Here is a 27,535-nt window from a genome sequence, read left to right on the forward strand (position 1 = left end):
AGGCTCCTAAGACCCGGGGCTGGAGGGAAAGATGGAGATTCTGTGGCCAACATTCTAGGCCCCAAAACCCGAAATGGCGAGTTAGGAAGCTACCGGCACACAACGACACCCACACGCAGATGAGGCAGCATAAATTTAAAACTTTTAACAAAAACTTACTTTTCCAGCTATTCCTGGAGACCAGACACAACAGGAGAAAAGAAATAACAAAAACTGCAGAGTGGCTTCACTTCAGCCAGAGGAATTCCATTTCCGTACCCCCAAAGTGGCTCTATTCTCTAACAGCCAATGAAGAGTCATGAATCCTAAGAAAAGGGACTCTCGTTCCCTGCTTGGTAAGAAGCTATAATCCGGAACCTAGTTCGTGGCCTGGGCTCTAGAAGCAAATTGCTAGATTATCAAAGAGGAAAATGTTTGCAAAATATCCAGTCTTCAGTTTAAGGCATCACCAACACTGCAGAAAGAAGCAAATTCAACAGGGAGATTTGGAAGAGCCTATGGGAGTTAGCAAAGGGACTTTTGTTCAAAGGGTCCCGGCGGCCGCCCTCAGACACTAGCCGGAGCACAGCGGCCCTGGAGCAGGCTTCCTTTGCCGTTCCCCTGCCACATTCCCCATGAAGCCCGACTCCGGGTCGGGGACTCAGAACCAAAGTGCACGGAGACTGACTTTTGTCCCAGAGCCTCGAGCAAACGTGCATGCTTCCCAGACTGCTCACGGCAAGAGCAGGAGGGGACAGAGATCTGGAGAGCTCGGAAGGCCCAGTTTCCAAAAATGAAGTGACAACTGAGGACACAGAGTGAGAAAGCCTAATTCCCCATGGCAACAAGACGGGGCTCTTCTTCCCAGACGCCAGGCCAGGGTCACTGCATGCCAAACCACTGCTCCTGGTCGGCCCACTGGGCCGCCTCGCTGTCGCTGCCCTCCAGGTCCCCTTCTTCCCCGCTCCCTTCCATGTCGTCCACATCTTCCTCCTGAGTGGCGTCGGTGGGACTCTCCTCCTTCTCCATCTTCTGCATCCCCTCTAGAGACTTCTGGTCATTGGGATCCAAGCTAAGAGACAACAAAACAGGAGCATCTTGGTCACATCCGGCTCCCCCCCTGGGGGAACTTTTCCCTAAGCCAGCCCCCGAGAGGAGGCGGCACAGGAAGCTTCCCTCTGGAGGCTTCAGTTTTCTCACCTAGAAAATTAAGGGGACCTTCCATTTCAGAGGGGATGACCCTGTCACAGGGAGAATAAGAGATTCGTGGGCTCACAGAAGCCCCTGAGGGGACCAAGTGACTTGTCTAAGGTCACAAGTCATAAGTAATGTGACACCCTTGGATCCAGAAAAGTTTGTACCACTTCACATTGGACTAGGAAAATGTCCAAAGACCGTTCTAATTGTGACTTTCTGTGGATGTCTGGATGATTGGATAAAGTCTAATGTTCCTCTTTATTTAGAAACACACTCAGCAGGACCCACAACTCTGTCCCCAATGCTGCCACCTCAGGAAGGCCTCTCTGGCCGTGGATGAGGCCACGGAGGCACATCACAGATCTTTCTCACAATCACGGTCCTCCTTCACCCTGCACCTGTAACCTGCAGCCCGGGGTGAGCCTCTCCTGCGGGGGCTGCGGAAGCCTTACCTGAGAGCGATGCTGTACTGGTCCATGGCTTCCTGATACTCGTTGACGGCCACCAGGAAGTCGCCCAGTATCCGATGTAACACACAGTCGCTCTGATTGGCCAGCGCGTTCCTCAGCAAAGCGATGCCGTCCTCATACTTCTGTTCTCTGCCTGAGGAGAGCAAGATTACCTCATTGTCCCACTCACCTGACTGTGCATCTCAGCCCTGCTACTTCACGTGGCCGGCCACAGCCTTCATCCCAACCTGCCGATCTCTTTCTAGAACTGACAAAGCTCAGTGACGACAGAAGTGAGAGCTCATTCAAACTCCTGCCCTCTGGGTCAGCGTTCCACTGCTCATCCTCTCACTCTGCGGCTGTTGCTGAACTGGCTGAAACCACAAGTCAAAATGCAATCGGATGTTCTGACCAAAATGACCTGCTTCCTTCTTGGTCCGTGTATCCTTTACCTGGTGACCCCATCTGGCTAACTACACGGCACAAACACCATTTCTGGGCAACAGCAGTATTCCCCGTAGTTAATCTGAATGATGATGCTTCAAAGCAGTCTGTGCTGGTTAAACAGCCTCTGGGATCTGTTCACACTTACTAAGTAACTCTGCTTTCTTCACCACTGCCTTAATGTAGTCTGGCCTCTGGCTCAGGGCTTTGTCCAGCAAGGTCTTTGCTTTCTCCTGGGTGACTGGATCTTCGAGACACACGGTGGCTAAAAGGGTGAGGGTCTGTGCATTTGCTCCAAGAGTTTTATAGACGTTGTTGGCCATTACCATTGCCTCCCGAATGCTGTTAGAGGCTAAATAACATTCAATGAGACCTAGAGAGAAAACAAAGCGGGAGGGGAGGCAAACACATTAGTATTCCAAAGCGTGCTGCTCCACTGACCACTTGAAGGTTTGCGATCTAGGAGCCTGTCAAAAGACAGACCAGAGCTTCTGGAATGAAATGAGTCAAAAAGGACTCTTGAGAATATCAAAGAAGGTTCCTCCCTCAAGCAGCTAATAGAAAAATCATCCTCGGCTGCACTGTGTACCTCAATTGTTGGGCGCTATCTCCGAAACTGGAGCCTTAAGGAGCTTCTAATATAATCATGAGACTCGGCTTGGGAAAATCAAAGTGATAAGGAGAACAGCCAGAAGGAAGAATCCTCTTCCTTGTCTCAGGCAACAAGCTTCTGATTGTTGCTGGCTTCCAATTATCTTTGACCTATGTTTAAAGGCAAACCTAAATTGGCCCCTGTGGTCTAAGATCGGCCAAATGTAGACAGTCGGGTAGAGCAGAAGACCTGGCCCAGCAAGCCAGGAGAAGTGACGTGCTGCCGTGAATGCCATGCTAGAGTTCTACACCACAAAAACAGTCTAATTATTAGACTGGAGAAAGTATTTCATTCCCTAAAGGCCAAAGCAGATTCCAATCATATGACTGGTTCTCCCTCTTTGTGACCAGTCTCCCAGCTGCCCAGACTGGAAAAGCAGGCCCATACCCACTCTGCCTGGCATGGAAGCTCGGACCTGGGCCATTTCCCACCTGGGGCAGCCCCAAGGTCCTCCAATACCCGGGGAGAAGGATCCTGGTGCCGACTGAGTGACTAAAATTCATCTGCTGTTCAAAGCTCTCAAACACATCCTTTGCCTGCCCAGCCACAGGGACTCCAGATGTGAGGCACTTAAGCAGCTACACAGCCTGTTCCTGATACCTTCCTATAATCATTTCAAGAACAGCCCATTCCTTCAACCATCCTAACAAGGGGGCAATCTCCGGGAAGAACTCTGACACACATCTCTCTGAATCATGAAGACCAGAACACAAATCAGACCTATAGTTTGCCCAGCCTCCAACAGATCCTCCAGTGTCCTCCCACCTACAACCAACCAGCAGAACAAGACCCATGATTGATTCCTACCACACACTTAACCAAAAACTAATTAAGAGTGAACAGGACAATGTTTCTATTAGCCATGGAGCAATGCTCACTCTTGCTTTTCTACTCACAACCTCTCCTGCTGATGAGTCACCCGGCCATCTCCATGCTAGGGGAAATTGCAGAGGAGAAAATGTGAAGGAGGGTTTAAAAGAACTGGAACTGAAGAGGAGCTATCAATTGAAGAACTGATGACGCATGAATGTAATGAAATACAACTGTGCTATAAGAAATATGGAGACGATTTCAGAGACACCTGGGAAGACTTCTAACAACTAATACAGAGCAAAGTGAGCAAAACCAGGAAAACAGCAATAACAAGACTGGAAAGACAAACAACTCCGAAAGAATCAAAGCAAGTTGGCCAGTGATGGAAACCATCTAATAAGATGTATGATTTTGGACAAATTACATGACGTCTTAATATGAAGAATTAAATTTTTAATACATGACCTCGAGATCCCCTATAATGCTATGAAAAAAAGGCCATTAAGTATGCTCAAAGGACTATCAAATTGGGCACATCCTTTGATGCAAGAGGGCAACAACGGGGCCTGTATCCCAAAGAAATCATAAAAGAGGGAAAAGGATCCATATGTACCAAAATATGTTTGTAGCAGTTCTTTTTGTGGTGCAAGGAAGTGGAAATTGAGTCATGCTCATCAACTGGAGAATGACTGAATAAGTTATGGTATACGAAAGTAATGAACTATTATTGTTCTATAAAAAATGAGGAACGAAGATCTGGAAAGATTTATAAGAACTGATGCTAAGTGAAACAAGCAGAACCAAGAAAACATTGTGCACAGCAACAAAGAGATTGCACGATGATCAACTATGAAAGACTTAATTCTTCTCAGGGGTTCAGTGATCCAAAGCAATCTCAATAAATTTTGGATGGAAAATGTCATCTGTGTCTAGAGAGAGAATTATGGAAACTGAATGTAAATCTACACATACCATGTTCATTTTTTTTTTTCTCATGATATTTCCCTTTTGTCTGATTTTTCTCTCCTAACATGATATATATGGAAATATGTAAAAAATGAATGAAATGTATAACTAAAAAAAAATGTTGTTTTACATGTAACTGGGGGGGGGGGGGGGGGAAGGGAGAGAAAATAACTACAATGAAGCAAAAACAGCAGTAAATACCCTTAGAAGTTCACAGGAGACAAAAATCCAAGAGAAGAGCTAGTAATATAATCAGATGTCTAGACACAAATGCACAGAATGCAGTTAACAAGGTGTACCAGATAGAGATTCTACACAAGTAAATTGGGCTTCAAAGTATCACCAAAATCTGCTGGAATGAAACCCATGACCAGAATCTGCTTTTGGAAAGGGAGGAAGGGAGAAAAGCAGGGAGAAAGCCATGTTGGCTACTAAGAAGGTATCTTTAAGCAATCAGGAACATGAAAGGGGGAAACGTGCTGACCAACACAGGATTCTCAATAACAGCATGAAGAGCAGGGAGTCTCAAGTGTTCCTCACCAAGAACAAGGTTTAGTAATAAGTCAAAAGTCCTATTTTGTGGGCATTGTTTGTTTGTTTGGAGAAGGAGAAAGCAGAAAGGACTGCTTAAAAATAAGAAAAATTTTAGAAGGATCTGTAGCTACTCAGCTCTATCACAATAGTGTTGTCTTTGGAAATTTTTCTCTTCAAATCTGAACTCATCTTACTGTGAGAGTAAGCTTCTGAGTCTATTTTTATATTTTTATAAAAATCTACTTGGGAGGAAGTACATTTATAAGATCTGTTTTAATTTCTGTGAGGTGAGTCACCAAGTGGTAGTCAAACTGGCATGGCTGATCTGAACTTCTAGAGTCAAGTTCACATGAACCTGAATCCCTCAAAAGAAAGTAAAACTTAAGCCAAACCTTCCTCACAGTTTGGGCACCCAGAAAACTGCCTGGTTCCCACACCCAGCCCTACCCAAGTATCAGGCAATATTCCTTCCATTCTAGGCATTCAGGGAAAAAACTCTGGACATTCCTAGCCGCCAAAAAACAACAACACTACAAAGAACAAAACTGGGGCAGAAAAAGCTAGCCCAAATAAAGGAAAGTTGAATTCCTAGGTATGTGACACAAAACTACTTCCCAGCATCAAGAAGCGAAGGAAATGTAGAGCTCAGTAGCAACATTATGGCCTCCTCTCTAGTCCCCAAAGGTCTTCTATGAAACTCACTGTTCTTACCTTCATAACAGTCCAGCCGGCAAGGGGCAAGGCGTATGGCTTCCCGAAAGTGGATTATGGCTTCCTGAACTCTGCCCATATTTCTAAGGGCTGCTCCCTTCAGCAGCAAAGCTTGGACACTGTTACTATTAAGCTGAATAGCCTTGGCTCCTAAATACAAGGCCCGAGAATATCGTTTGCTATAAAAACTATGACATCTAAAGAAAAAAAAAGACAAAGATTAATTAGCAAAAGTACTAGAAGAAATGTCACTAATTCAGCCAAAATCAAAGGGAAAGCTCTAAAATCACATACAAACCAGGAAAACAAAGTTGTCTCTTTTCTTTATATAAATAATTACCAGGTTACCAAAGACTTTTTAAAGAAAAGAAAATTTTGTTAATTATCTGGCCTTATGGTATTAAAAAGTATAATTTAAAGCCATGTCCGTAAAATGTTTTAAGAAGCAGCTAGATGTGCAGAAAGTTGTGCTAGAGGAGGATTTGGGACACCTGGAGATCAAAAGTAGCCTCGAGCACTTACGAGATCTGCCAGTGACCCTGGGCAACTCATCTCATCTCTGTCTGCCTTGATTCTCTCATCTGTAAAACAGGGATAATAGCACCTAACTCCCAGGGATTTTGTGAGGATTAAGTAAGGTCATATTTGTAAGGTAATTTGTAAGCACTATAGAAATGCTAGCTGTTATTAGCTCATATTCTTTTATACACTTCATTTAGTAGCTCTTTTAGCTTTATCTAAAACTAAAACTTTTTTGGTATACAGAGGGGAAGGAAAAACAAAAAGCAGGAAGGCATACCCAGACACCACCCATGGCTCAGCATGCTGATCAGAAATATTAAATAAGCGGCAGCCCAGATTCTCGACATCTTCTAAGCGTCCTTCTCGTGCTAGTAAGTATCCATAAACGTCCATTCCTAAAATAAACATTCGGAGTTGTGCAGGGGATTCTCACTTTAAATCATGAATCTGAGAAAGAAGACTTCCCTTTGTAAAGGGGCAGAGCTGAACAGCTGGCAGCCCCTGCACTCACGCCCACCCACCAACACAAATCCAGGCAGATGCTAAGCTCCGCATCCTCCTCTGCTTGTTTGCCCTCACACCATTTTTTGCATCACGACAAATGGTCAGACACAATGGCCTCCTGTTACTTTCAGGAATCATTGGCTTCCCCTTTTGCAGCATGAGGCACAGCTACATGAACCCCCAGCAAAGGCCGCAGACTCCAGAAAGCGCGCCATCATTTTTTGGGCACAATTCAGGAAGTGCACTCACGTGTTAAATATGCCAGTCACACACTCAGAGAACACAAAGTGAAGCTATTACAGGTACTAGCAATCTGCAATGTAGGCAGAGTCACTCAAGAGCCCATCAGCGTCTCTGGCTCACAGGTCCTAGGGCTTCTGCCGTATTTTCTCCGGTCCCCGTGGCCACAAGCCTGCAGCAGCGCCCCACTACAGCCCCGCACCAGCCTCCCTCCTACCTCTTTAGATCGTGTGTCTGATACCTTAGATTTACCAAACCATGTGGTGGGAGAGGCACCCCAAGGGGAGGAAGACACGGATAGCGGCAGCAGTACCACACTTGCCGTGGGATCTGGGGAAGCCGTCCGAGGACTGGCCTAAGAGTGGCTTCATCCTAGGGGAATTCTGGAGGCAGAGGCTATGACCCCTTAGTGGGGGTGATTACAAGCTGATCTTATCATCACCTAAATCTTTAGGGACCTTCTCTTCCTCATCTATAAAAGATGTACTTTTATTCCCTACCACACAAGACAGTTGGAGGAATTAACTTCACCATTTTAATGTGCTCGTTGTCTTCATTATCCCCTTAAAATTCCAAAATTATGGCTCTGTGACACACCTACTCAGGAACCAGGACTCTGTGGGCACTCAGAAACTTCCATCACCCTGATGCACCTCACGTCCTTCCTTCGGCCCGTGCCCGCAATCCCAGCTCAGAGGGACTCGGCTCATTCCCCAGCCCTCCCCCATCAAAGTTCCAATGGGTCTAGTTCGTGCTCTCGGGTGTCCAAAGTCCATCCTGGCTCCTCTCCCTTCAGCATGGCTCTGTTCCGCCAGGAGCTTTTCCTCGCATTAATGGCTCTGCTGTTCCTGGTGTCGGCCCGGAGCTGAGCACCTAGCAGATGCGCCATCCCTGTCTCTGGCTGAGCACGCTCGCTGTCCCCTCCATGGCTCACTTCCTCCTCTCTAGGGTCAGGAAATGGGTTTGTGATTTCATCAGAGCAAGTGGGGGGGGAGAGGGGTAGAAGGGCGCACATGGGCATACTCCTCCCCCCCCCCCCCCCAAGCTCTTTTGACTCTCTCTGCTAGACTGGCCGCAGCTGGGCCCGGGATGACACACGCACAAGGGCCTGCTCAATGCCTTCCCAGGACAGGAGGAGTTGCCAGGGCTTGGGCTCCCCAGGTACGCCCTTTGAGAACTGGAGCTCATCCCAAGTCAGGAGGCAAAGTGCTGCTGGTGCCCCTTATTTAAGCCTTCGTGCTCTTTTCCTCTGCCACTGCTGGGTAACCTCTGTGTACCTTCCTACCAGCCATTAGCGTGACATCCTGGGATAGACTGTCTGTCAGTAAACATTACAGACATCCATTGAACAAGTGGCACAGGGAGACTTGGGTACAAAGAAACAGCCTAAAATAATTCATCACCGTTGAAAGAGATCATTTTGAACTTCAACCACATATACATAAATTGTTTCAATAGCGACAATACTAAAGTATCATGTTACTAAAAAAAGAAGTCTTACAAAGTCATTCCAGTCTAATTTACAGAAGATTTCTACACAAAATGCTAACTGGAGTTAAACTCTTCATTTTCCTATGTCTTGATTTTTCTCCCAGAATTATATTGACTTTACCTTTTATCAGATAGGGATCCAACATCTGGGCCTGTTCAAATTTGAGAATGGAGTTTTTGTTATCTCCAGCTCGGAAGTACAGATCTGCTAAGCTCCCCAGTAGATCCACATTATCTCTCAATAAGGACTTTTTCTCTAGAGAACTTTAAGATATTAGAGATTACATAAAACAAACACACAGAAGTCATCAAATGTAAGTAGGTTTCCTGACTTCTAATTTAAAATGCAGCTTAAAAAAAAAAAAAAAAAAAACAGAATAAGAATTATGTTAAATTAACTATAACAGAAAAAATAAAAAACTAGGGAAAAACATTTCAATACATGGAATAAACTTTTGATGTGAGCACCCCATGCTCTCTGGAAGCAGCCCAGGCCAGGTATAACAACAGGTCATGGATAGTCTGAGAATCAAACCTGTCATTCTTCACAACTTAAGCACAACAATATAAGGCGATTCACTTTGCCAGAGCACAAGCTTGAGGCCTGGCCAGCCTAATTTTACATTTTAACAGATTTCCAATAAAGATGATTACACCTGGGTTCATTCCACATGGAGAGGAATTAATGTGGAGCAGCTGACAGCACCCCAGGGACACACAACTGGCAGCAGGGAAACTATGCTGAGGGCCCTTAAAGAATCCTCTTGGTGGCCAAGGGAGCCATGCCGAACACCCTGCAACTCCCACCAGGGAACAGTCCAGGAGAACATGAACTGTCGCTGGTTCTTACCAGATGGTATTGATGGCTCTGGTGTTGTCGCCAGTGTGCACAAAGGCATACGCTTTGATCCACACTGAAAGCCAGTCCAAGTTAGGGATGCTCTGAATTACATTCATTGTCATCGATGCCACTTCTGCCCCTTTTACAGAGAGGGACAACAAACCTAATCCAAGAGACAGACGGGAGGTGAGGGATGTCATCCATTTTGACAAATGCAATAAGTAGGTGACTATACTTTTGCTGTGCTGAGACTACACGTTCATTATCAAAGCGATCCTAATTCATTGGGCAGCAGAAACGTGATATAAAGAGCCCTCGATGGGGAGTCAGGAGGCCTGAGTTCAAATTCCACCTATGCTACTTACAAACTGTAGATCTGAGCAGATCACTGACTCCTTGGTGCCTCCGTTTTCCCTTTCCCATCCTCATCAGGTTGTAAAAAAGCACTTTGTAAATCTCAAGGTCCCTCTGTCATTCCTGAGTCTACCTTTGAACATTTCCTCTTAAACAGCAATGAAACGCTTGCCTCCTCAGCCCCAGACTAGTGAGCAGACGGCCAAGTGAGGGAAGGGAGTCTCTACCTAGAATGGCGTCCAGAGCCAGCGGGCACTGTCTCAGCACCTCTTTGTAGCTGGTCACCGAAGAGCGCTCCTGCCCCGCCTTCTTGTACAAGTTGGCCAACATCATGTTTATCTGCAATCAACAAGATCATCCAGAAAGAAAGAAAAAGAAAAGCCCAATGAAAACCAGGTGACTCGCCACAAAGGAGTTCTAGTCCCCTTTATCAGCTAGAACCCCCAGTTTCCAGGAAAACGCCGTCTCCCTCCCCGTCCCCCTGCAGTGACTCTGGCTGTACACTGGGCCCTCTTGGCTACACTGGAAGCCCAAGGGCTCCCTGGCTGACCAGACCAAGAGCAAACAGTTTAGTCAAGTCTAATACCAAATCTCCTGCTTTTGAAAACTGGAAAATGTACATTCAGAAAATATTATTACCATGTCCCTATTAGGCAAACTTCTTTCTTGTTCCCAAAACAGCAGGAAAATTCCCCAAGCGGTTTGCCTGGGTTTTTAGACTTAATATCTAATGATGATTAAGGCACAAGAAAGAACTAATGGCGTGACTAGACAAGGAGGGTGAAACCGATGTCCCCAGAGAGGGAATGCTTGGCCTCCCTGTGATAATTAGCATTTAAGGGACGATCCCTGGCTACAGTCTGCACTTGGGAGAAAAAGGCTGCAAAGGACAGACTTGGCACCTCCCCTCCCAGGTGACAATCACACACAGATCCTCCAGACTCTTTAATGCTAGCGAGGAAAGACTCCCACATTCTGGGCACAACACACAAGTAGGTGACTTAGTAAAGCTTTATTAAAACAAACCTTTCTAGACATGCAAGAGGGTAAAATGAATTCTGAAGAAAAAGAAAAATGTTGAAAGGAAGAGAATGCAAAGGATAGAACAGTGTTGATATTTTCTATGACTGCACTGGGATACCTAATTTAAAAAAACACCTGGACTGCAAGGTTATCAAGGACCTAATTTTGCAGTCCCGCTAGGGCATGACTATGTGCATCTTGTAGCGTCCATTTACAGAATGCTTTAGACAAAGCATTTTCACATTCAGTATCCCATCAGGCCTCAAAACAGACCTATGAGAAGCTAGGCAGGGCAATAGGGAGAGAAAAAAGGCACATCTTCCCCAATTCTCTGGGTCTAGGTTATGGCTTGCTGTGCTACTTCCGTGCCATACAATTTAACACCTACAAGTTTATCCAAAAGAGTAAAGGACATCTGCTCTTCACAGAGGCCTACTGTACATGAACTCATCAAGTATGACACGTTCTCAAGCCATGCACTAATGCAAACCACCTCTGGCCTGATTTTAAATTTTCCATTTTAAACTCTTTGAAAATGTAACATTTGATAAAAAGGGAAATGCTTAAAGGAAGACTCCAGTGCTAGTGTGTCCAATAAATGAGGATAAAAGGCGCCTCCTTAACTACCAGATCTTGCAAAATGTAGCCCGATAGGCCTGTCCTGGTGGAATATAACAAAATTCAACTCCCTACATTCTTAGCCTATTTCACTGTCACTGCCAATCTGATTTTTAGTATTTTCTAATGGGATAGCCAATCCTTTTTCTTCGAAACAAGCCCTTCCTTGGAAATCTCATTATAATTACAAATCTCACAGTTCCAAACACAAGCAGTTATAATTTTCTAAGGCAAAATGGAAAACCTTTATGTGACAGGTGTATTCCTACTAAGAGAACTGAATACTTACTAAGTTATTATAACCTATCACTGGAGTTTTCCTTTAAAAGGTGAGGGAATGTGTGGCGATGTTTACCATACATTAACAGAAGTTCATTTAGATGCATTTTGACTCACTTCCTTGTCCTTTACACAGACTGAGAAGCCCAGTTAACTCCCTAACGGACAAGAAAGAAAAAGTATAAATATTATGCTTGATGAATATTCTTTTGTGTTTGCTCCTAGCTATTACAAAATCAAGGACAGGAGGTCCCAACACAATGTAAACTTATTTTACACAGAAAAAATTAAAATTTTCCAGTTTTCTGTGTGTTGCAAGTCAATCATTCCATTAAAAATAAATAAAATTAATAGAAATAGGGAGTTGAAAAGAATCTTACTGGTCACCTAATCCACCTAGAATGGAAGATTAAAAAAAACTGTAAGGCATTAGGAAGTCTACAAATCTCAACTATTTCACCACTTTTTTTTCCACGAGATTCCAAGAACCCCATAAGTCATCAAGAAAGAAATGTCATATGTATTTACTGAAAAAGAAACACTATCGTTCAAAATTGGCTGTAAGGAGTCAGAAGTCTTGAATATAACTATTATCTCTCTTAAGCAAAAATAAGGGAAAAAAGTACTATTTTATGTGAAAAAAGAAAAAACAATCCTTATAAGGGTGTGGGTGGGGAATATTTCTGCCAAGTCCAAGTTAGTAGAAGGGGACAGTGATTTCTTTTTTTCCTGGGCTAAGATATGAAAGAATTAATATGCTTTTAAAGGAGGCATCAGTAGTAAATGTGGTTATATTCTAGGCCAGATATTATGCTGGTTTTAAAAACAACAGACTAGGAATCGATCAAAATCTCTCAACTATTGAGATGAGTTTAAACAATTAGTGATCATATTTATCAACCACTTTTTATGCTTAGGTAATGAATAACTCACTTTGTATAAACAGCAGAGGGCAAGTGACAATTTAAGGGTCCAGAAGTTATAAATCTAATCTAGACCCAGACTCAGAGGCTCTAACTAACTGAAATATAACTGAACTCTAAAAAAGCCCCCTTTCTTAAAAAGCCAGATGTACTGTTTCTGACCCTAAGATGCAAATCCTTATTAGTGGAATAAGATGTTCAAAATGAAAAGTGTCTTGGATTTTTGGCGTGATGTGGGGATACTGAATATGAATATAAATTTAATCCTGAGTGCAAAAGTTCCCATTGCTCTTTTAATTACAATTCAGAAATACTCTGATTAATGATGCCTTGTATAATAAAACACATATATGTATCCCACATCTTAAGGGTGTATAAAAGGGCTCAATATTCTTGAATTCTTAGCAAAGGAGGTAACAAACCAATTATCCTGAGGCAAGAATGGATTTTCAAACAAACTACAGGTGGATAAGATGAAATTTTTTAGAAATAAAATGATTGCCAAACTTCTACTGGCAATATACTATTTCCTAGGAAAAGAAACTAACCAAAATAACAAACAATCTTTGTGATTCATTCCAGCTGACTCTCCCTTAGCAAAACTTGCCGACTTGGAGAGGGAATTTTCCCCCCCTGTATTGCTCTAAATGGTATCCCATCAGCAGTGGAGCCAGCAAGAGGATAAATCATGTGTAAACAAGCAGAGGGGGCCCTCTTACTCATGGCATTCATAGGAAACACGGGCTAGAGAAAGGGTAAACAGGAAAACATCCATCAGAAACAGACCTGAAAATATATCAAACCAACCTACTTTAGGAGTTCTCTGTCTCGAGGGGATCCCGTCAAGGACAGCGATTGCATCTTTGTCTTGTTTTAACATTGTGTAACACTCAGCCATTCTGTATTTTACTTCAATTTCAGATGGAAGACACTATTAAAACACAAAGATAAAAATATTCTTTGTTCAAAATACTATTGAAGCAGCAGCTATTTGAAGAAAAAAAATCAAATACTAATCAACTTCACTTTCATTTCAATTCAATGAACAAGTGAAAGCTGCTACAAGTCCTACCCTCAGACTACAGTTCAACAAGCAAAAAGACAGAAAGAGCTATTATACAAGGGAGAATTAGATAAGTGAAGAGATCACTCAGCTGCGGGAAACTGAAATGAGAAGAGCAAAGCTTCATGTTACCAGAACTGCATCTCTGGAGGGTTGGGAGGTGAAAGGGCAAAAGACAAAACAAAACAATCTCTACCACATTCTCTCTCAATAAGGACTTACTAGGGCAAATTAACACACAAACTATGAATTAAGTACTATCAAAGTACAAACCATTTTGGGGACCTAGGCTGTAGACTGACAACCAGGGAGGACAGGAAGGACCTCTCACTGTGGGTAGCCCTTGAGCTTGGCCCAGCAGGGAACAAGGGATTCCACAAGGAAGAAGAGCGTTTGTTGCAGACCCAGCAGAACACAGACCACGTGAGGGGACTGACATGCCTGGGTCTGTGTTTCAGGAATATCTATGGAAGTGGTAGGGAAGATGGCTGAGGGAAGTGAAGAGCTAGGGAAAGGGAGGCTGAGTGGGGAGAAGTGGGGAGGCCCCAATCTAGAGCGGCAGCCAGCAGAAAGGGGAGTGCAGACGAGACAGAATCTGCAAGCTGCTAAGAGATGAAAAGACCTCCATATGGCAGGTGAGAGGGAACAACAGGATGCTGACTGGCCCAGTGGAAAAGTAAGGCTGTCCTGGGTAGAAATGGGTAATTTAGGAGGTGCAGTTTGGCAGGCTACAAAGGTGGGGGATAATTTCCCAAGTTTGACATTACTAGGAGACATCTAGGTTTTAAGAACATCCAGGGGAATATCAGGCTTTTTTGGGCTATTAAACTGGTACAGAGAGCTGGAAGGGATCTTGGAGACCTATCACTCAACTCTCTCAATTCTACCTCTCAGGACAATGAAGCCCAGCACAGGAAAGGGAATAATCCAAGGTCACGGATTCAGCAGAGCTAAGAAATCAAGCCTCATGGCTCCTAAACTGCAATTCTGCTTCGGGATTCTATCCCCTCATTAACTTAACTTGCTTTCAAGGGATGCTTCAGGGTGTTTGGCTTTGTGTTAGCAAATATCTCTGTTGTCCAAACAGAATATATCAATAAAAATTTTTAGAATTAAAAGGGGAAAAAATGAACTTGCCTACAACAGTTATTTTAAAAGTGACAGGAAAAGGAAATGAAGTCAGTTTTCACCATTTCTATTTTCCAGGGGCCCATGTTATACAACAAACCATCCCATCTGTGTTGCCAAATACCTGACTCTGAGGAGTTGAAGTCGCGCTGCCAGTGGAAGGTCTCACTTTCGATGTTTTACTTAAGGCCTTTTTCTGCTGTAGGGCCATTGTGTACTTGCTAACGGCATTCCGATATTCTTTATCATGAAAGAGAGAATCTGCATGGTAGACCAAAAGCTGGTACTTCTGAGATGGAGAGAATAATTCACTGGGGGAATAAAAACAACACATCCCACCAATAAGTTCTTCCTCAGAACTAAAGAAGCAACTCAACATTGCCCACAGGCCCCAGCCCCAGGCCTGATTCATAGGAAGGAGAATGAATAAAGCATAAAACAAAGCTCCACAGACAGAGAAATAATAACATAGTCACTAAGAGAATAATCTTAAATTGGACCAAAGATCCTAAAACCCAACCAAAGCACCAGTCTGACCAAAATTAATTTAAAGGTAATAGAATATTCCAGATGTTCTACCTTTTAATATCTTCAGGAACCAAATGAAATAGCTAACTTAAGCTTGGGATGTCTGCTAGTAGGAACTGTATATCTTATAAATCACATGGGACAAAATGAAATGCTCTAAAGCAAACACTAAAGACAGACAAAAACCAGGACTCCTCACTGTCAACACTAGGCTGACAGCAGGAAAGTGAGCATCAAACTCAAAGATGCTCCGAGGGCACTAAAGGGGATGAGGGACTCTGCAATCACCGCATTTTTAATCATTAGTAATCCTTTTGTTTGTGCACAAAATGCTTCAAAAATTGCCACAGTCCCAGAATACTAACTCCACAATGATGGGGGATTTTAAACATAACACCATTTACAGAGCTGGTTGCAAATACTCAAAAATTTCATTTGAATCTGTTTAAAAATGGTGTTGATCCCATAACCCTAAAACTGAAATAATGACCAAGTGTTTCTTCTGACTTAATATCAGATGCATATTCCCAACCCTGGAGAAAGAGAATCTGAATAAGTGAGGGAAAAAAACCAGAGAGTTCGGCATGTTTTAACTATTATAAGAACCAGAAGTCAACAGATAAGATTTTTGGGGGGGGGGGAGGAGGGAAGAGAAAGGCAAAAGGGGATCATGGTAAAAGGAAAATTAAAAGAGAAAAGAGGTGGTTTCAAATTCGGATGAGGACAATCAGGAGAGGCAACAATCCACTTCCAAGTGAAAATAGTTTTCTCTCAAAAGCTCTCAGAACATTTTTTGATGGTGGATTAGAGGCAGCATCCCAGCTGAATTATCTCAACATTTCCCTCCAAACAACTTTAAAATAACGTCTCCTCAAATTTTGGAGCAGCAGAGCTTACAAAAGGTCAGGGTGAGACATTTTTTCCAGCCTAAGACAACTTAGGAGGCCGGCAGGAAAAGACTGTGACACTGGAGTAGAAGCCAGTCCAGAACATACAGAGTGCAGACCAGCAGCAGGTCATGGAAGCCGCTGGCACAGGAGCCATAGCAACAGCTTTCTAGGTAAAGAGTAGTGACCACACAGGTCCACAGAGCACATCATCTTGGAAGCACAGAAAACTTGCACACCCCCAGCACTAACTCTGAAAACAGCAGCATAAAAGTTTACTCCCCATCTCCAGATGAGCAGAGAACAATTCTGACATAAAGTTCAAAGCCAAGAAATAGGCTAAAAAAATAAACAAACAAAAAAGAACTTGGATCATTAATTAAAAGCTACTACAGTGACAACATATAACAATATGAAAACAATTACAAATAAATCGCAAAGAAAAAATGCTAATTAGAATAAGTTCCACAAGAATTCCTGGAAGAGTTAAAGAAAGAGATTAAGTGTAGTAGAAGGAAAAATTGGGAAAGGAAATGAGTGACCAAAAAAACCAAAACAAAACAAAACAAAAAAAAACAAAAAACCCACAACTTGGTAAAAGAGTCAACTAACAGAAAATAACACTTTAAAAAAGAGAAAGAGACACAAAAATATATTGAAGAAAACAACTTAAACAAAATAGGCCAAAAGGAAAAAAGAGGTACAAAAGCTCACTGAAGAATATAATTTCTTAAAAATAATAACTTTATGAGACATCAGGAAATAGTAGGATAAAAATCAAAAGAATGGGGGGAGGGGGGAAGAAAAATGAATCATCTCATCAGAAAAACAAGTCACCCGGAAAATAGATCAGGGAGAATTCATGTAAGAATTACTGTACTATCTGAAAGGATTAAAGAGAGAGAGAGAGAGAGAGAGAGAGAGAGAGAGAGAGAGAGAGAAGACATAGTAATTTTTTTTTTCATTTTCTTTTTTGTGAGGTAAAAGTGACTGCTCAAGGTAAGTGTCAAATGTCTGAAGTCAGATTTGAACTCGGTTTCTTCTGACTCAAGGGCCATGCTCTATGCACTGCATCTTTCTAGCTGCCCCTGGACATCATATTTCAAGAAATTATGTAGGAAAACTTGCCTGAAAGCTTAGATCCAGAAGGCAAAATAGAAATTGAAAAAATTCACCAATCACATCCTGAAGAAACCCCAAAATGAAAATTCCCAAGAATATTATAGTCAAATTCCAAAGCTCTCAGGGCAAGCGGCCAGAAAAAAAAATACCATGGAATCACAGATAATTATCATACAAGAATTAACAGCTTCCACATTAATGGAACAGAAGGCTTGTAAAATGATATTCCTGAAGGCAAAGGAAATAGGATTATAACCAAGAATCATCTAGCCAGCAAAACTGTGTATAATCCTTTAGGGGGGAAATGGACATTTAATAAAAATAGAAGATTTTCAAGCAATCAGAGCTGAATAGAAATTTGACATTCAAAAACAAGACTCAAAAGAAACATAAAAAAGTAAATATGAAAAAATAACCATAAAGGACTCAATAAAGTTAAACTATTTATATTCCTATATGAGAAGATGATATATATATGAACTTGATTATTTTGGGGACAGTCAAAAGTTGTCTTCCAATTTTGAGGTAGCACTTCACATCTCTCAGATTGGATAAGATGACAGGAAAGAAAAATGATAAAAGTTAGAAGGAATGTAAAAAAAAATTGGGACACTGATGCATTGTTGGGGAAGTTGTAAATTGATCTAACCATTCTGGGGGACGATTTGGAACTATGCCCAAAAGTCTATCAGACTGTGCATACCCTTAGATCCACCAGTGTTTCTACTGGGCTTATATCCTAAAGAGATATTAAAAAAGGGAAAGGGACCCACATGTGCAAAACTGTTTGCGGCAGCTTTTTTTGTGGTGGCAAGGAACTGAAAACTGAGTGGACGTCCATCAGTTGGGATGGATGGCTGAATAAGTTATGATATATGAATGTTAGGGAATATTATTGTTCTGTAAGAAACAATCAGCAGGATGACTTCTGAAAGGCCTGAACAGACTTACATGAACTGATGCTCGGTGAAACAAACAGAACCAGGAGATCATTATACACAGCAACAACAAGATTATAAGGTACCTCTCTCTTTTCAACAGTGAGGTGGTTCAGGGCTACTCCAATAGACTTGTGATGGAGTGTCATTTGTACCCAGAGATAGGACCATGGGGATTTAATATTAATCACGGCATGGTATTTTCACCTTTTTTTGTTGTTTGCTGCCTTTTTTCTTTTTTTCATTTTTTTCCCCTTTTTGACCTGATTTTTCTTGTGCAATATGATAAATGTGGAAATTGCACAATTTTATTCATATTGGATTACTTGCTGTCTAGGAAAAGGGGGAGAAAAATTTGGAACATAAGGTTTTGTAAAGATGAATGTTAGAAACTATATAGGTATTCTGAAAATAAAAAGCTATTTTTTAAAAAGAGTATGCTTCAAAATGTACTCAAGACACAATCAGTTCTTTCTCTGGATATGGATAGGATTTTTCATGATAAGTTCTTCAGAGTAATCTTGGACCACTAGCAATCACAGTATTGCAGTCATTCGCAGCTGAGCATCCCATAGTGTTGCTAATATTCTGAGCACAGCACATCTTATCTTGCCGGAGTTCATGGAGGATTTTCCAGGTGTTTCTGAGAGCATCCTACTTATCACTTCTCAATAGAACAATACTATTCCATCATAATCACATACCACAATACACTCACTATCAATAGAACAATACTATTCCATCATAATCACATACCACAATTTATTCAACCATTCCCCAATTGATAGGTATTCCTCAATTTCCAATTCTTTGCCCTGAAAAAAGAGCTGCTATAAATTGAAAATATGTTCTTAATCACTATTGATTAGAAAAATGAAAATTAAAATAATTCTGAGGTACTTCATGCCACCTATTAGAAATGACAACTGCTGGAGGAGATGTGGGAAAACAGGTAAAACAGTAAACTGTTGAAGGAGTTGTGAATTGCTCCATTCTGGAGAACAATTTGGAGCTATGCTCAAAATAAAACTGTGTATACCTCTTGACCTAGGAAAAAATCTTATATGTACAAAAATATTTATAGTAGTTCCTTTTGAGGTGGCAAAGAATTGGAAATTGAGGGGATGTTCATCAATTGGAAATAGTAAAACAAGTTGTAGAACATGATGGAATATTATTATGCTATAAGAAACAAGGAGGGGAGAATTTAGAAAACCTTGGCAAGAATTGAGGCAAAGTAAAGTGAGGAGAATCAGGAGATCATTTTGCACAGTAACAGCAATGTTATGATGATCAACTGTGAAAGATGTGGCTACTCTGATCAATTCAGTGATTTAAGACAATTCCAAAGAATTCATGCTGAAAAAAAAAATGCTATCTGCCTCCAGCGAGAGCTGATGAACTATTGAGTATAAAGTATAATTTTCTCATGTCCTTTATTTTTATTTCACACTTATAATTGATATCATACTGCTTGTCTTCTCAGTGGGTGGGAGAGAATTTGGAACTCAAAATTAATTTAAAAAGTTGAAAACAAATAATTTTTTTAAAGTGGAAAAAAAAAGACCATTTCCCACACATCTTTTCCCTTTCCCAATCTCACCCCCGGCAAAATTTCTTAATAACACAGCTATACCACCTGCCCCCAGGAGGACAGCAAGATGGAGAGAGAGAGTGGTGCAACAACTGGCTCTGTCACTTGTTATTCATGATGATAATTTAATTCAATATTCATTGTCTATCTGATAAAAAAAAAAAATCTAAACCAGGCATTGAGGATTTGGGGAAGGGAGAAGAAGGCAGTACAAATCTGTGAGAACAACAACATATGAAGTTTCAGTAGGACAACTCCCTTGGCTAATGCATATTAGCCGTTTTTTCCCCAACAGTCCTGAAGAGCTGCCTAAGCCACTGACGTTATGTCACTAGCCATGATCACAGAGCTAGTTTATGTCAGGACTTGAGCTCAGGTTGACCTGCCTTCAAAGCTAGCCCTCAACAGCACTAGGGACAGAGAGACTTTTTTTCTTTTAATGCAATCACTGTCCTCAAGGAGCTCACATTTTATTAGAGAGGGTAAAGCTGTGATGTGTATATGAATACATTTAATACAAGTTAGCATGAGATGCTAGGGGCAGGTCTGTTCTCAGGAAGACTTAGATCAAAACTAGCTTTAGACACTAGCTGTATGAGTCTATCTGCCTCAGTTTCCTCATTTGTAAAATGAACTGGAGAAAAAAATTGCAAAACAGTATCCTAGCCAAGAAAACATCAAATGGAATTACAAAGAATCAGACAAGACAACAACAACAACAAAGTATGTGATGAGGACAAAGGAAAGAGATTAAGTATCTATGAAAATGTGAGGAGGAAGATTACACTTTTGCCTGGAGAGATTAGAAAAAGCCTCAGGGAAAAGGTGCCTTCTGAGACAAAGTCTAGAAGAGAGAGGAGAACTGGGAGGCAAGAAATAACCTTCCAGAGATGGGCAGTAATCTTTGAAAATAAATATACAGAGAGGAGATGAGAATGGGGAATACTGAGTATCTGTCTAGAATCCATGTACGTAAAAGGGCATCTGATACTGTAAAACCAGACAAGAGAATTACTCAGAATGTTAAGAGTTAGAAGGAACCTTAGAAATGGTGATTTCCAAAGCACAATAAGTGCAAAAGAGTTCAGGAATAATTACTGGTTGATTAGTTACAGTCCTTTGTTCTCAAAAAGGACCAAAATGACCACATTATGTTAGAGACAAGTTAGCGTGTCAGACTATGGCTGATCAGACCAATACAAGCTTGGAATGCTCCGACCACAGGTCGGACACAAATAATCCATATGAACATTTAGGGTTGCTTCTCTAATTTTGTGCATTTCACATTTTCTTTGAGCTAATCCAATTCTGCTTTGCTCATAGAGCACAGCATTTTCTCTAATGACAGCGTGCCATGCTGCGGGATCCTGTGTCAGTGTCTCTTATGTCATATAATCGATTCTAAAATTCTTAAGAGAGATCTAAAGAGTATCCTAGATTCGCTTTTTCTGACTACCCTCTGAACACTTACCCTATGCAAGTTCTTCATAAAATAATCTTTTTGACAAGCATACATTTGACATTTAAACAACATGGCCAACCCAAAGGAATTATACTCTCTGCAGGAGAGTTGGAATACTTGGTAATTTAGTTTGAGAAAAAACTTCTGTGTCTGATATCTACCAGCTGATCTTCAGAATCTTCCTGAGATAATTCAAATATAATAATTATTTTACAGATCAGGTCAGATCAAGTGACTTGCCCAAGGTCTGACAACCAAGAAGCCAGGACTTCTCATTCCAAGACCAAATCTTTTCACAACAACACACCTGCCTTTGTGTGAGGGGCAGTGTAACCTGTCTCGCAAGGCTGTGAAGGCCTCTAAGGCCAGCTTCTTCATCCCTATTGATAACCATAAATTATCCCTAACAAATGGTCCACAAGCATCCACCTAAAGACCTTTATATTTCCTGAGCCATCCCATTCCTTTTCTGAACAATTCTAATTACTAGGAAATTATTTTTTAATCAAACCTAAAAAATGGTTCTTTGAAACCTCTGCTTAAATGAGATCAACCAAATCATTTCCAATGGAGCAGTAATGAACTGAACAGCTACGCCCAGAGAAAGAACTCTGGGTGATGACTAAAAACCATTACATTGAATTCCCAATCCCTATATTTATGCACACCTGCATTTTTGATTTCCTTCACAAGCTAATTGTACAATATTTCAGAGTCTGATTCTTTTTGTACAGCAAAATAACAGTTTGGTCATGTATACTTATTGTATATCTAATTTATATTTTAATATATTTAACATCTACTGGACATCCTGCCATCTGGGGGAAGGGGTGGGGGGTAAGAGGTGAAAAATTGGAACAAGAGGTTTGGCAATTGTTAATGCTGTAAAGTTACTCATACATATAACCTGTAAATAAAAGGCTATTAAAGTAAAAAAATAAAAAAAAAAAGAAACCTCTGCTTAATACTCCTAGTTGTGTGCTCTGGAGCCAAGCAGACAGGTTTAATTTTTTTTTTTAATTTAATAGCCTTTTATTTACAGGTTATATGTATGAGTAACTTTACAGCATTAACAATTGCCAAACCTCTTGTTCCAATTTTTCACCTCTTACCCCCCCACCCCCTCCCCCAGATGGCAGGATGACCAGTAGATGTTAAATATATTAAAATATAAATTAGATACACAATAAGTATACATGACCAAAACGTTATTTTGCTGTACAAAAAGAATCAGACTCTGAAATATTGTACAATTAGCTTGTGAAGGAAATCAAAAATGCAGGTGTGCATAAATATAGGGATTGGGAATTCAATGTAATGGTTTTTAGTCATCTCCCAGAGTTCTTTTTCTGGGCATAGCTAGTTCAGTTCATTACTGCTCCATAGAAATGATTTGGTTGATCTCGTTGCTGAGGATGGCCTGGTCCATCAGAACTGGTCATCATATAGTATTGTTGTTGAAGTATATAATGATCTCCTGGTCCTGCTCATTTCACTCAGCATCAGTTCGTGTAAGTCTCTCCAGGCCTTTCTGAAATTATCCTGTTGGTCATTTCTTACAAAACAGTAATATTCCATAATATTCATATACCACAATTTATTCAGCCATTGTCCAACTGATGGACATCCATTCAGTTTCCAGTTTTTAGCCACTACAAAAAGGGCTGCCACAAACATTCGTGCACATACAGGTCCCTTTCCCTTCTTTATAATCTCTTTGGGATATAATCCCAGTAGTAACACTGCTGGATCAAAGGGTATGCACAGTTTGATAACTTTTTGAGCATAGTTCCAAACTACTCTCCAAAATGGTTGGATTCGTTCACAACTCCACCAACAATGCATCAATGTCCCAGTTTTCCTGCATCCCCTCCAACAATCATCATTATTTTTTCCTGTCATCTTAGCCAATCTGACAGGTGTGTAGTGGTATCTTAGAGTAGACAGGTTTAATTTTCAAAGACATCTGATGCCAGCTCACACCTCTCTCTCAAGTCTTTTCTAAGGATTACTACCCTGGCACAGTGTGACCCCATCCTGACTACCCTTTCGTCAGGTGCTTTCCACTTCAACGATGTCATTCCTAAAGAGCAATCCTTCACAAGACTCTAGGTCAGGTAGACCCGGGGCAGACTAAAGTGGGGCTCACCTCCCTGGCTCTGGGCCACTGTACCTCTCTAAATGCAGGATAAGATGGCACTGGCTGATTTGGCTGCCATATCACATCACTGACTCTCAAAGCTTGCATTTCATTGAAAATGCCACATCTTTTTCAAAGAGACTTCTGTCTAGCCCCAGTTCCCATATCTTATACTTATGCAGTTGATATTTTTAAACAAAACGACTTTAGATTATCACTATTAGACCTCGAATGGCCCAACTTCTAAGCTGTCAAAATCATTTCTGATTCTATTATCCATCACCTCTGCCTGGCACATTAACAGGCACTGGAGAAATGTGTACGTTAGCAGTATCATGCCCTCCATGCCAATATTAAATGGGAATTGTTACAATCATCATCTATAGTTCCCTCCCAGCTCAAAGATTCTTGATCCTAAGACAGGCTTCATGGTGGTGTAAGTAAGAAAACGTTGCATCAATTTAAAGTTCTCCTGAACATGAGCTATTTATTAATTTCAGTCTCACCCTAGTCTTTCTACCTTGTATGCTCTGAACCAATCTAGAAAGAGAGCTAATGTGGAGTCAGAAGAGGGGGTTTGGTTCCTGGCTCTCCTGTTTACTATTCCTAAGATGCAGGGCAGGAGGCTCTCTCTCTCTTAACTGTATCATTTGGTTCCCCAATTCACTATTTAACCAGAATTGCGTTCTTCAACAATTTCAGTAGCCAAATCCAATGGCCTTGTCTCACTCCTCATTCTCCTTGCCCTCTCCAAAGCCTCTGACACTGCTGATCCCTTGATTTCCTAGCTACTCCCTTCTCTCGCTCTTCCTAAGTGACGGCTCCTTTTCTGTCTTCCTTGCTGGCCCCTCATCCAAGTCGTGTATTCTAATTGTAAGTAGGTGTCCCTAGGTCTCTGTTCTGTCCTCCTCTTCTCACCTCCTATAGATTCAATGATGATTTTCAAATCTACTTATTCTTCCCTATTATTCTGTTGACTTATAGTCTTGCATCTCAAACGACCCAGTATAAATTTCAAACTGGATATCCTGTAGACATCTTAAACTCACCAAAACTAAACTCATCAACGTTATTCCTAAACTTCCCCCCTCTCCTTCCTTTTACTGTTGTGGGTGCTCCTCCCAATTATCCAAGCTTGGAATCAAGGTTTCATCCTTGAATCCTTACTCTTTCTTACCCCTCATATTGAATCGGTGGCTAAAGCCTGCCAATTTTACCTTCATATCATCTCTCCAAACCTGCCTCCTCCTAACTAAAGCAATCAGGCCTGCTGTACTTCATCCCACATTTTTTCACCTATTCAAAGCAAGGCCTTCTTCTTGGAAGTTGAATTATAAAAACAAAGAAAACAAGCCTTGCCATTAGGAACCTTACATTCTACTAGAAGATGCAATGTGTACACAGATTAGGAAATACAGGTACTAACAAATGGAGAGATAGGGAAAGGCTTATAAGCTAATATGTGCACTGAACTTTTAAGGAAATGAAAGATTCTGAGAGCTAGAGGAGAGGAGAGAGCCATTCCACATATATAGAGCAGACTAGGCAAGGGCAGGAAAAGGGAGATGGAATGCCAAATTTGAGGGACTGCAACCTAAGACAGTTTTATTGGAATAAAAACTACGTAAAAATGAGGGCAAAAAAAACTGTCTGAGGCCAGATTATGGGGAGCTTTAATAGCTAGGGTGAAGAATCTGTAATCTACCACTGAGACAAAAGGAAGCCAAAAGAAAATCCTAGGGGAGGTCATGGGGGATACACCTTGGAAATACTTTAGGTGGCTGAGTAGAGGCTAAAACAAAATGGAGAGATGCAGGAAGAATAATTGGAAAGTTATTATATAATAACAGGAGCCATAGCATTCTACAAATATCATCTCATTTGAGTCTCACAACCACTGGGATCTAGATGCTATTATTATGTCCATATTACAGATGAAGCAAACCAGGGCAGATAGAATTCTGTCTGAGGAAAGGTCAAGTGAATTGTCCAGAATGAGAGTTAGTAAATGTGTGAGGCTGGATTTGAACTCAGATCTTGATTCCTGGACCAAGGCTCTTCCCAGTTAATCACTTGGCTGTCTCAAAGTTATTAAGAAAATATTACATTCAACAACTTCTCTCACATGCAGATTAAATTATGTTTTTTCCTTTCTTCTAACTTAGACATCTCACTGGTAAATTTCAGGATAATACAGTTTTCAAAAACAATCATCAACTAGGTCAATGAACTTAGACTTCTGCAGGGCGGAGGAACTTTCAAAGGGAGGTCATGAGAACATTCTGCACCAGCTGGTAACATAATGTCATCTAGGTCACTTCCAGAGAATGCATGAATCTGAACTTTGTGTTACATTCAGCTTTTTCCCCCAGTAAGACCACAAAATTATTAGTTATGTAAAGGAAAAGGTAATTGAGCTTTCAGATTTACTCTGCAGCCAGCCTCAGTGTTGCCTATTTCAGAAAAGAGGCACGGGGGAAAGAGGAGGTGCTGCTGTAGGAAGATCAGGAGAAAAAAGAGGTAAATGCAATCTACAAGACTTGAAAACCAGACTGACCGCAGAAACAAAAGGCAACGTAACGGGACCCAGCCTGCCCGAGTTCAGCGTTTTCCAGTCCCGACTCAAGCCCAGGAGTCCAAAGCCCAGCACCCCTCCCCTCCCAAACTCTGGCCCTTACCCGGGCCTAGTCCCGCCCCTGCCTGGAACCCCACCCAGGACCCGCCCCTCATTCTGGTCCATTTCCAGTGCCCCACCCTTTCTCAACTACTCACAAGAACCCTAAACCCAACGAGCACTCCAAGTCCCGGCCAGCGAGTCCCACCCCCAGGCGCGCTCGCAGGTCCAAATCTCTCCCGCCCACACCTTAAGGCCCCGCCCCTCCCCTTGGCCAGGTTGCTCGCGGCTCCGCCCCTCTTCGGCTCAGACATTCTTACTCTGCCCCTTAATCCCGCCCCTTCAGGCCCCTCAGCCTCTCCCAATTCAAATGTTCCCAAGTCCCCGCCCCTTCGGGAGCGCGCCTCCTAAACTCCGCCCCCATCGTTTCCCTCGCCTCTTCAGGCCCGCGCACACCCTAGCCATACCCCCTCGAGTGCGCGCCTTGACCCCGCCTCCAGGGACCCTCCCCCCTCCTTCCCTTCCCCCCACCGGACTTTTCACGCTGGGCCGCACTCACGGGTTGTTGTTGCTCATAGTGAGGAGGAGGCTACTGAGGAGCCGCACGTTAGAGTGCAGCCCAGCAGCTGCCATGTCCCGCACGTGGTCGATCACGTTCATCTTTGCTTTCCTGGAGCGGCTACGAGGACCCGGCGGCGGCCGAGGCGGGGACCGGACACCGGCGGGCTCCTGGGGGAGGGGAGGGGAGGGCAACGGCGACGAGCGCGGCGAGCGGCACCTCAGCGAAGGCACCAAAATGGCCGCCGGCCCGGGGTCCTCTTCAGGCCCCCTCGCTTAAGCAAGTCTAGGAGTCTGGGTGGTGCCTGCGTTGATAAAAAAAAATTCTCCATCCTTCAGGGAGGGCGGTCGCAACCTATTACGTATAAGAGGAAATAACTGGTGCTTGCCGCGGAAGTTAGCTAAGTAAGATGTGTTCGCGCAATTTTCTGCTTACTCAGAGGAATACAAATCCATCATGAAGTCCTGGCAGCTTCCGGAAGAAATTAAATCTTTTCGACAGGCGCGTCTAAGACAACTCTAACCGTCGTGGCTAACGGCGCTTGCGCGAGTCATTATGCCACATGTTTCCCCCCACATCCTTAGTCCCGCTACTCTCCGGAACCGTGGTGGCGGTTGGGCGTCCCCCACAGAGCACCTCACCTGCCAGTGGCTCGGTGGAGCCCCAGTGCGGCCTCAGACACTTGCTAGCTGTGTTCTCTGAGACACGACTCGCTCTGCCCTGTTGCCTCAGTTGTTAAATCGGGCGGCCAGGTGGCGCGCTGCCTGGAACCCCGGACTTGAAATTAGGAAGGTCAGAGTTCAGATGGCGCCTCAAACATTGGCTGGCGGGTGACCCTAGGCGAGTTATTGATGTCCACCTCCATCTTACTGAGAGGGGGAAGAAGGAGGACAGGATCACCCCAGCGCCAGCCTCCTAATGCTGTTCACTAAGCGCCGTGTGAATAGGAGCTTCCCTCCC

The 27,535-nt window shown here is 42.5% G+C and overlaps 1 protein-coding gene across 2 annotated transcripts; it reads right to left on the reverse strand.

Annotated features, from left to right (window-relative positions):
* Nucleotides 1–120: 120 nt before the first annotated feature.
* On the reverse strand, nucleotides 121–27,535 carry ANAPC7 (anaphase promoting complex subunit 7). 2 transcript variants are annotated; one of them, XM_031948563.1, is made up of 11 exons: nucleotides 27,217–27,535; nucleotides 14,856–15,042; nucleotides 13,352–13,471; nucleotides 9,925–10,036; nucleotides 9,353–9,506; nucleotides 8,624–8,766; nucleotides 6,545–6,662; nucleotides 5,746–5,942; nucleotides 2,218–2,442; nucleotides 1,629–1,779; nucleotides 121–1,051 (listed from the first exon to the last, which is right to left on the reverse strand). In XM_031948563.1, the coding sequence occupies exons 2-11, from the start codon at nucleotides 14,940–14,942 to the stop codon at nucleotides 862–864; spliced, it is 1,497 nt and encodes a 498-aa protein (XP_031804423.1). In that variant the 5' UTR covers nucleotides 14,943–15,042; nucleotides 27,217–27,535; the 3' UTR covers nucleotides 121–861. The 2 variants fall into 2 exon arrangements, with proteins under 2 accessions (XP_031804423.1, XP_003761070.1); XM_003761022.4 differs by lacking the exon at nucleotides 27,217–27,535 and adding an exon at nucleotides 26,576–27,159.

The sequence above is a fragment of the Sarcophilus harrisii genome, chromosome 1 (genome assembly GCF_902635505.1).
Source record: "Sarcophilus harrisii chromosome 1, mSarHar1.11, whole genome shotgun sequence".
NCBI classification, from domain to species: Eukaryota; Metazoa; Chordata; class Mammalia; order Dasyuromorphia; family Dasyuridae; genus Sarcophilus; species Sarcophilus harrisii.

Excerpts from the sequence above, each read along its gene's own strand:
- ANAPC7 (XM_003761022.4), bottom strand. The coding sequence starts at position 26,676 with ATGAACGTGATCGACCACGTGCGGGACATGGCAGCTGCTGGGCTGCAC. Across the intron at positions 13,472-14,855 it reads CTTCAACTCCTCAGAGTCAG|TGTCTTCCATCTGAAATTGA; the intron begins GTATTTGGCAAC and ends GTGTTTTAATAG. Across the intron at positions 5,943-6,544 it reads GAGCCATGGGTGGTGTCTGG|ATGTCATAGTTTTTATAGCA; the intron begins GTATGCCTTCCT and ends TTTTTTCTTTAG.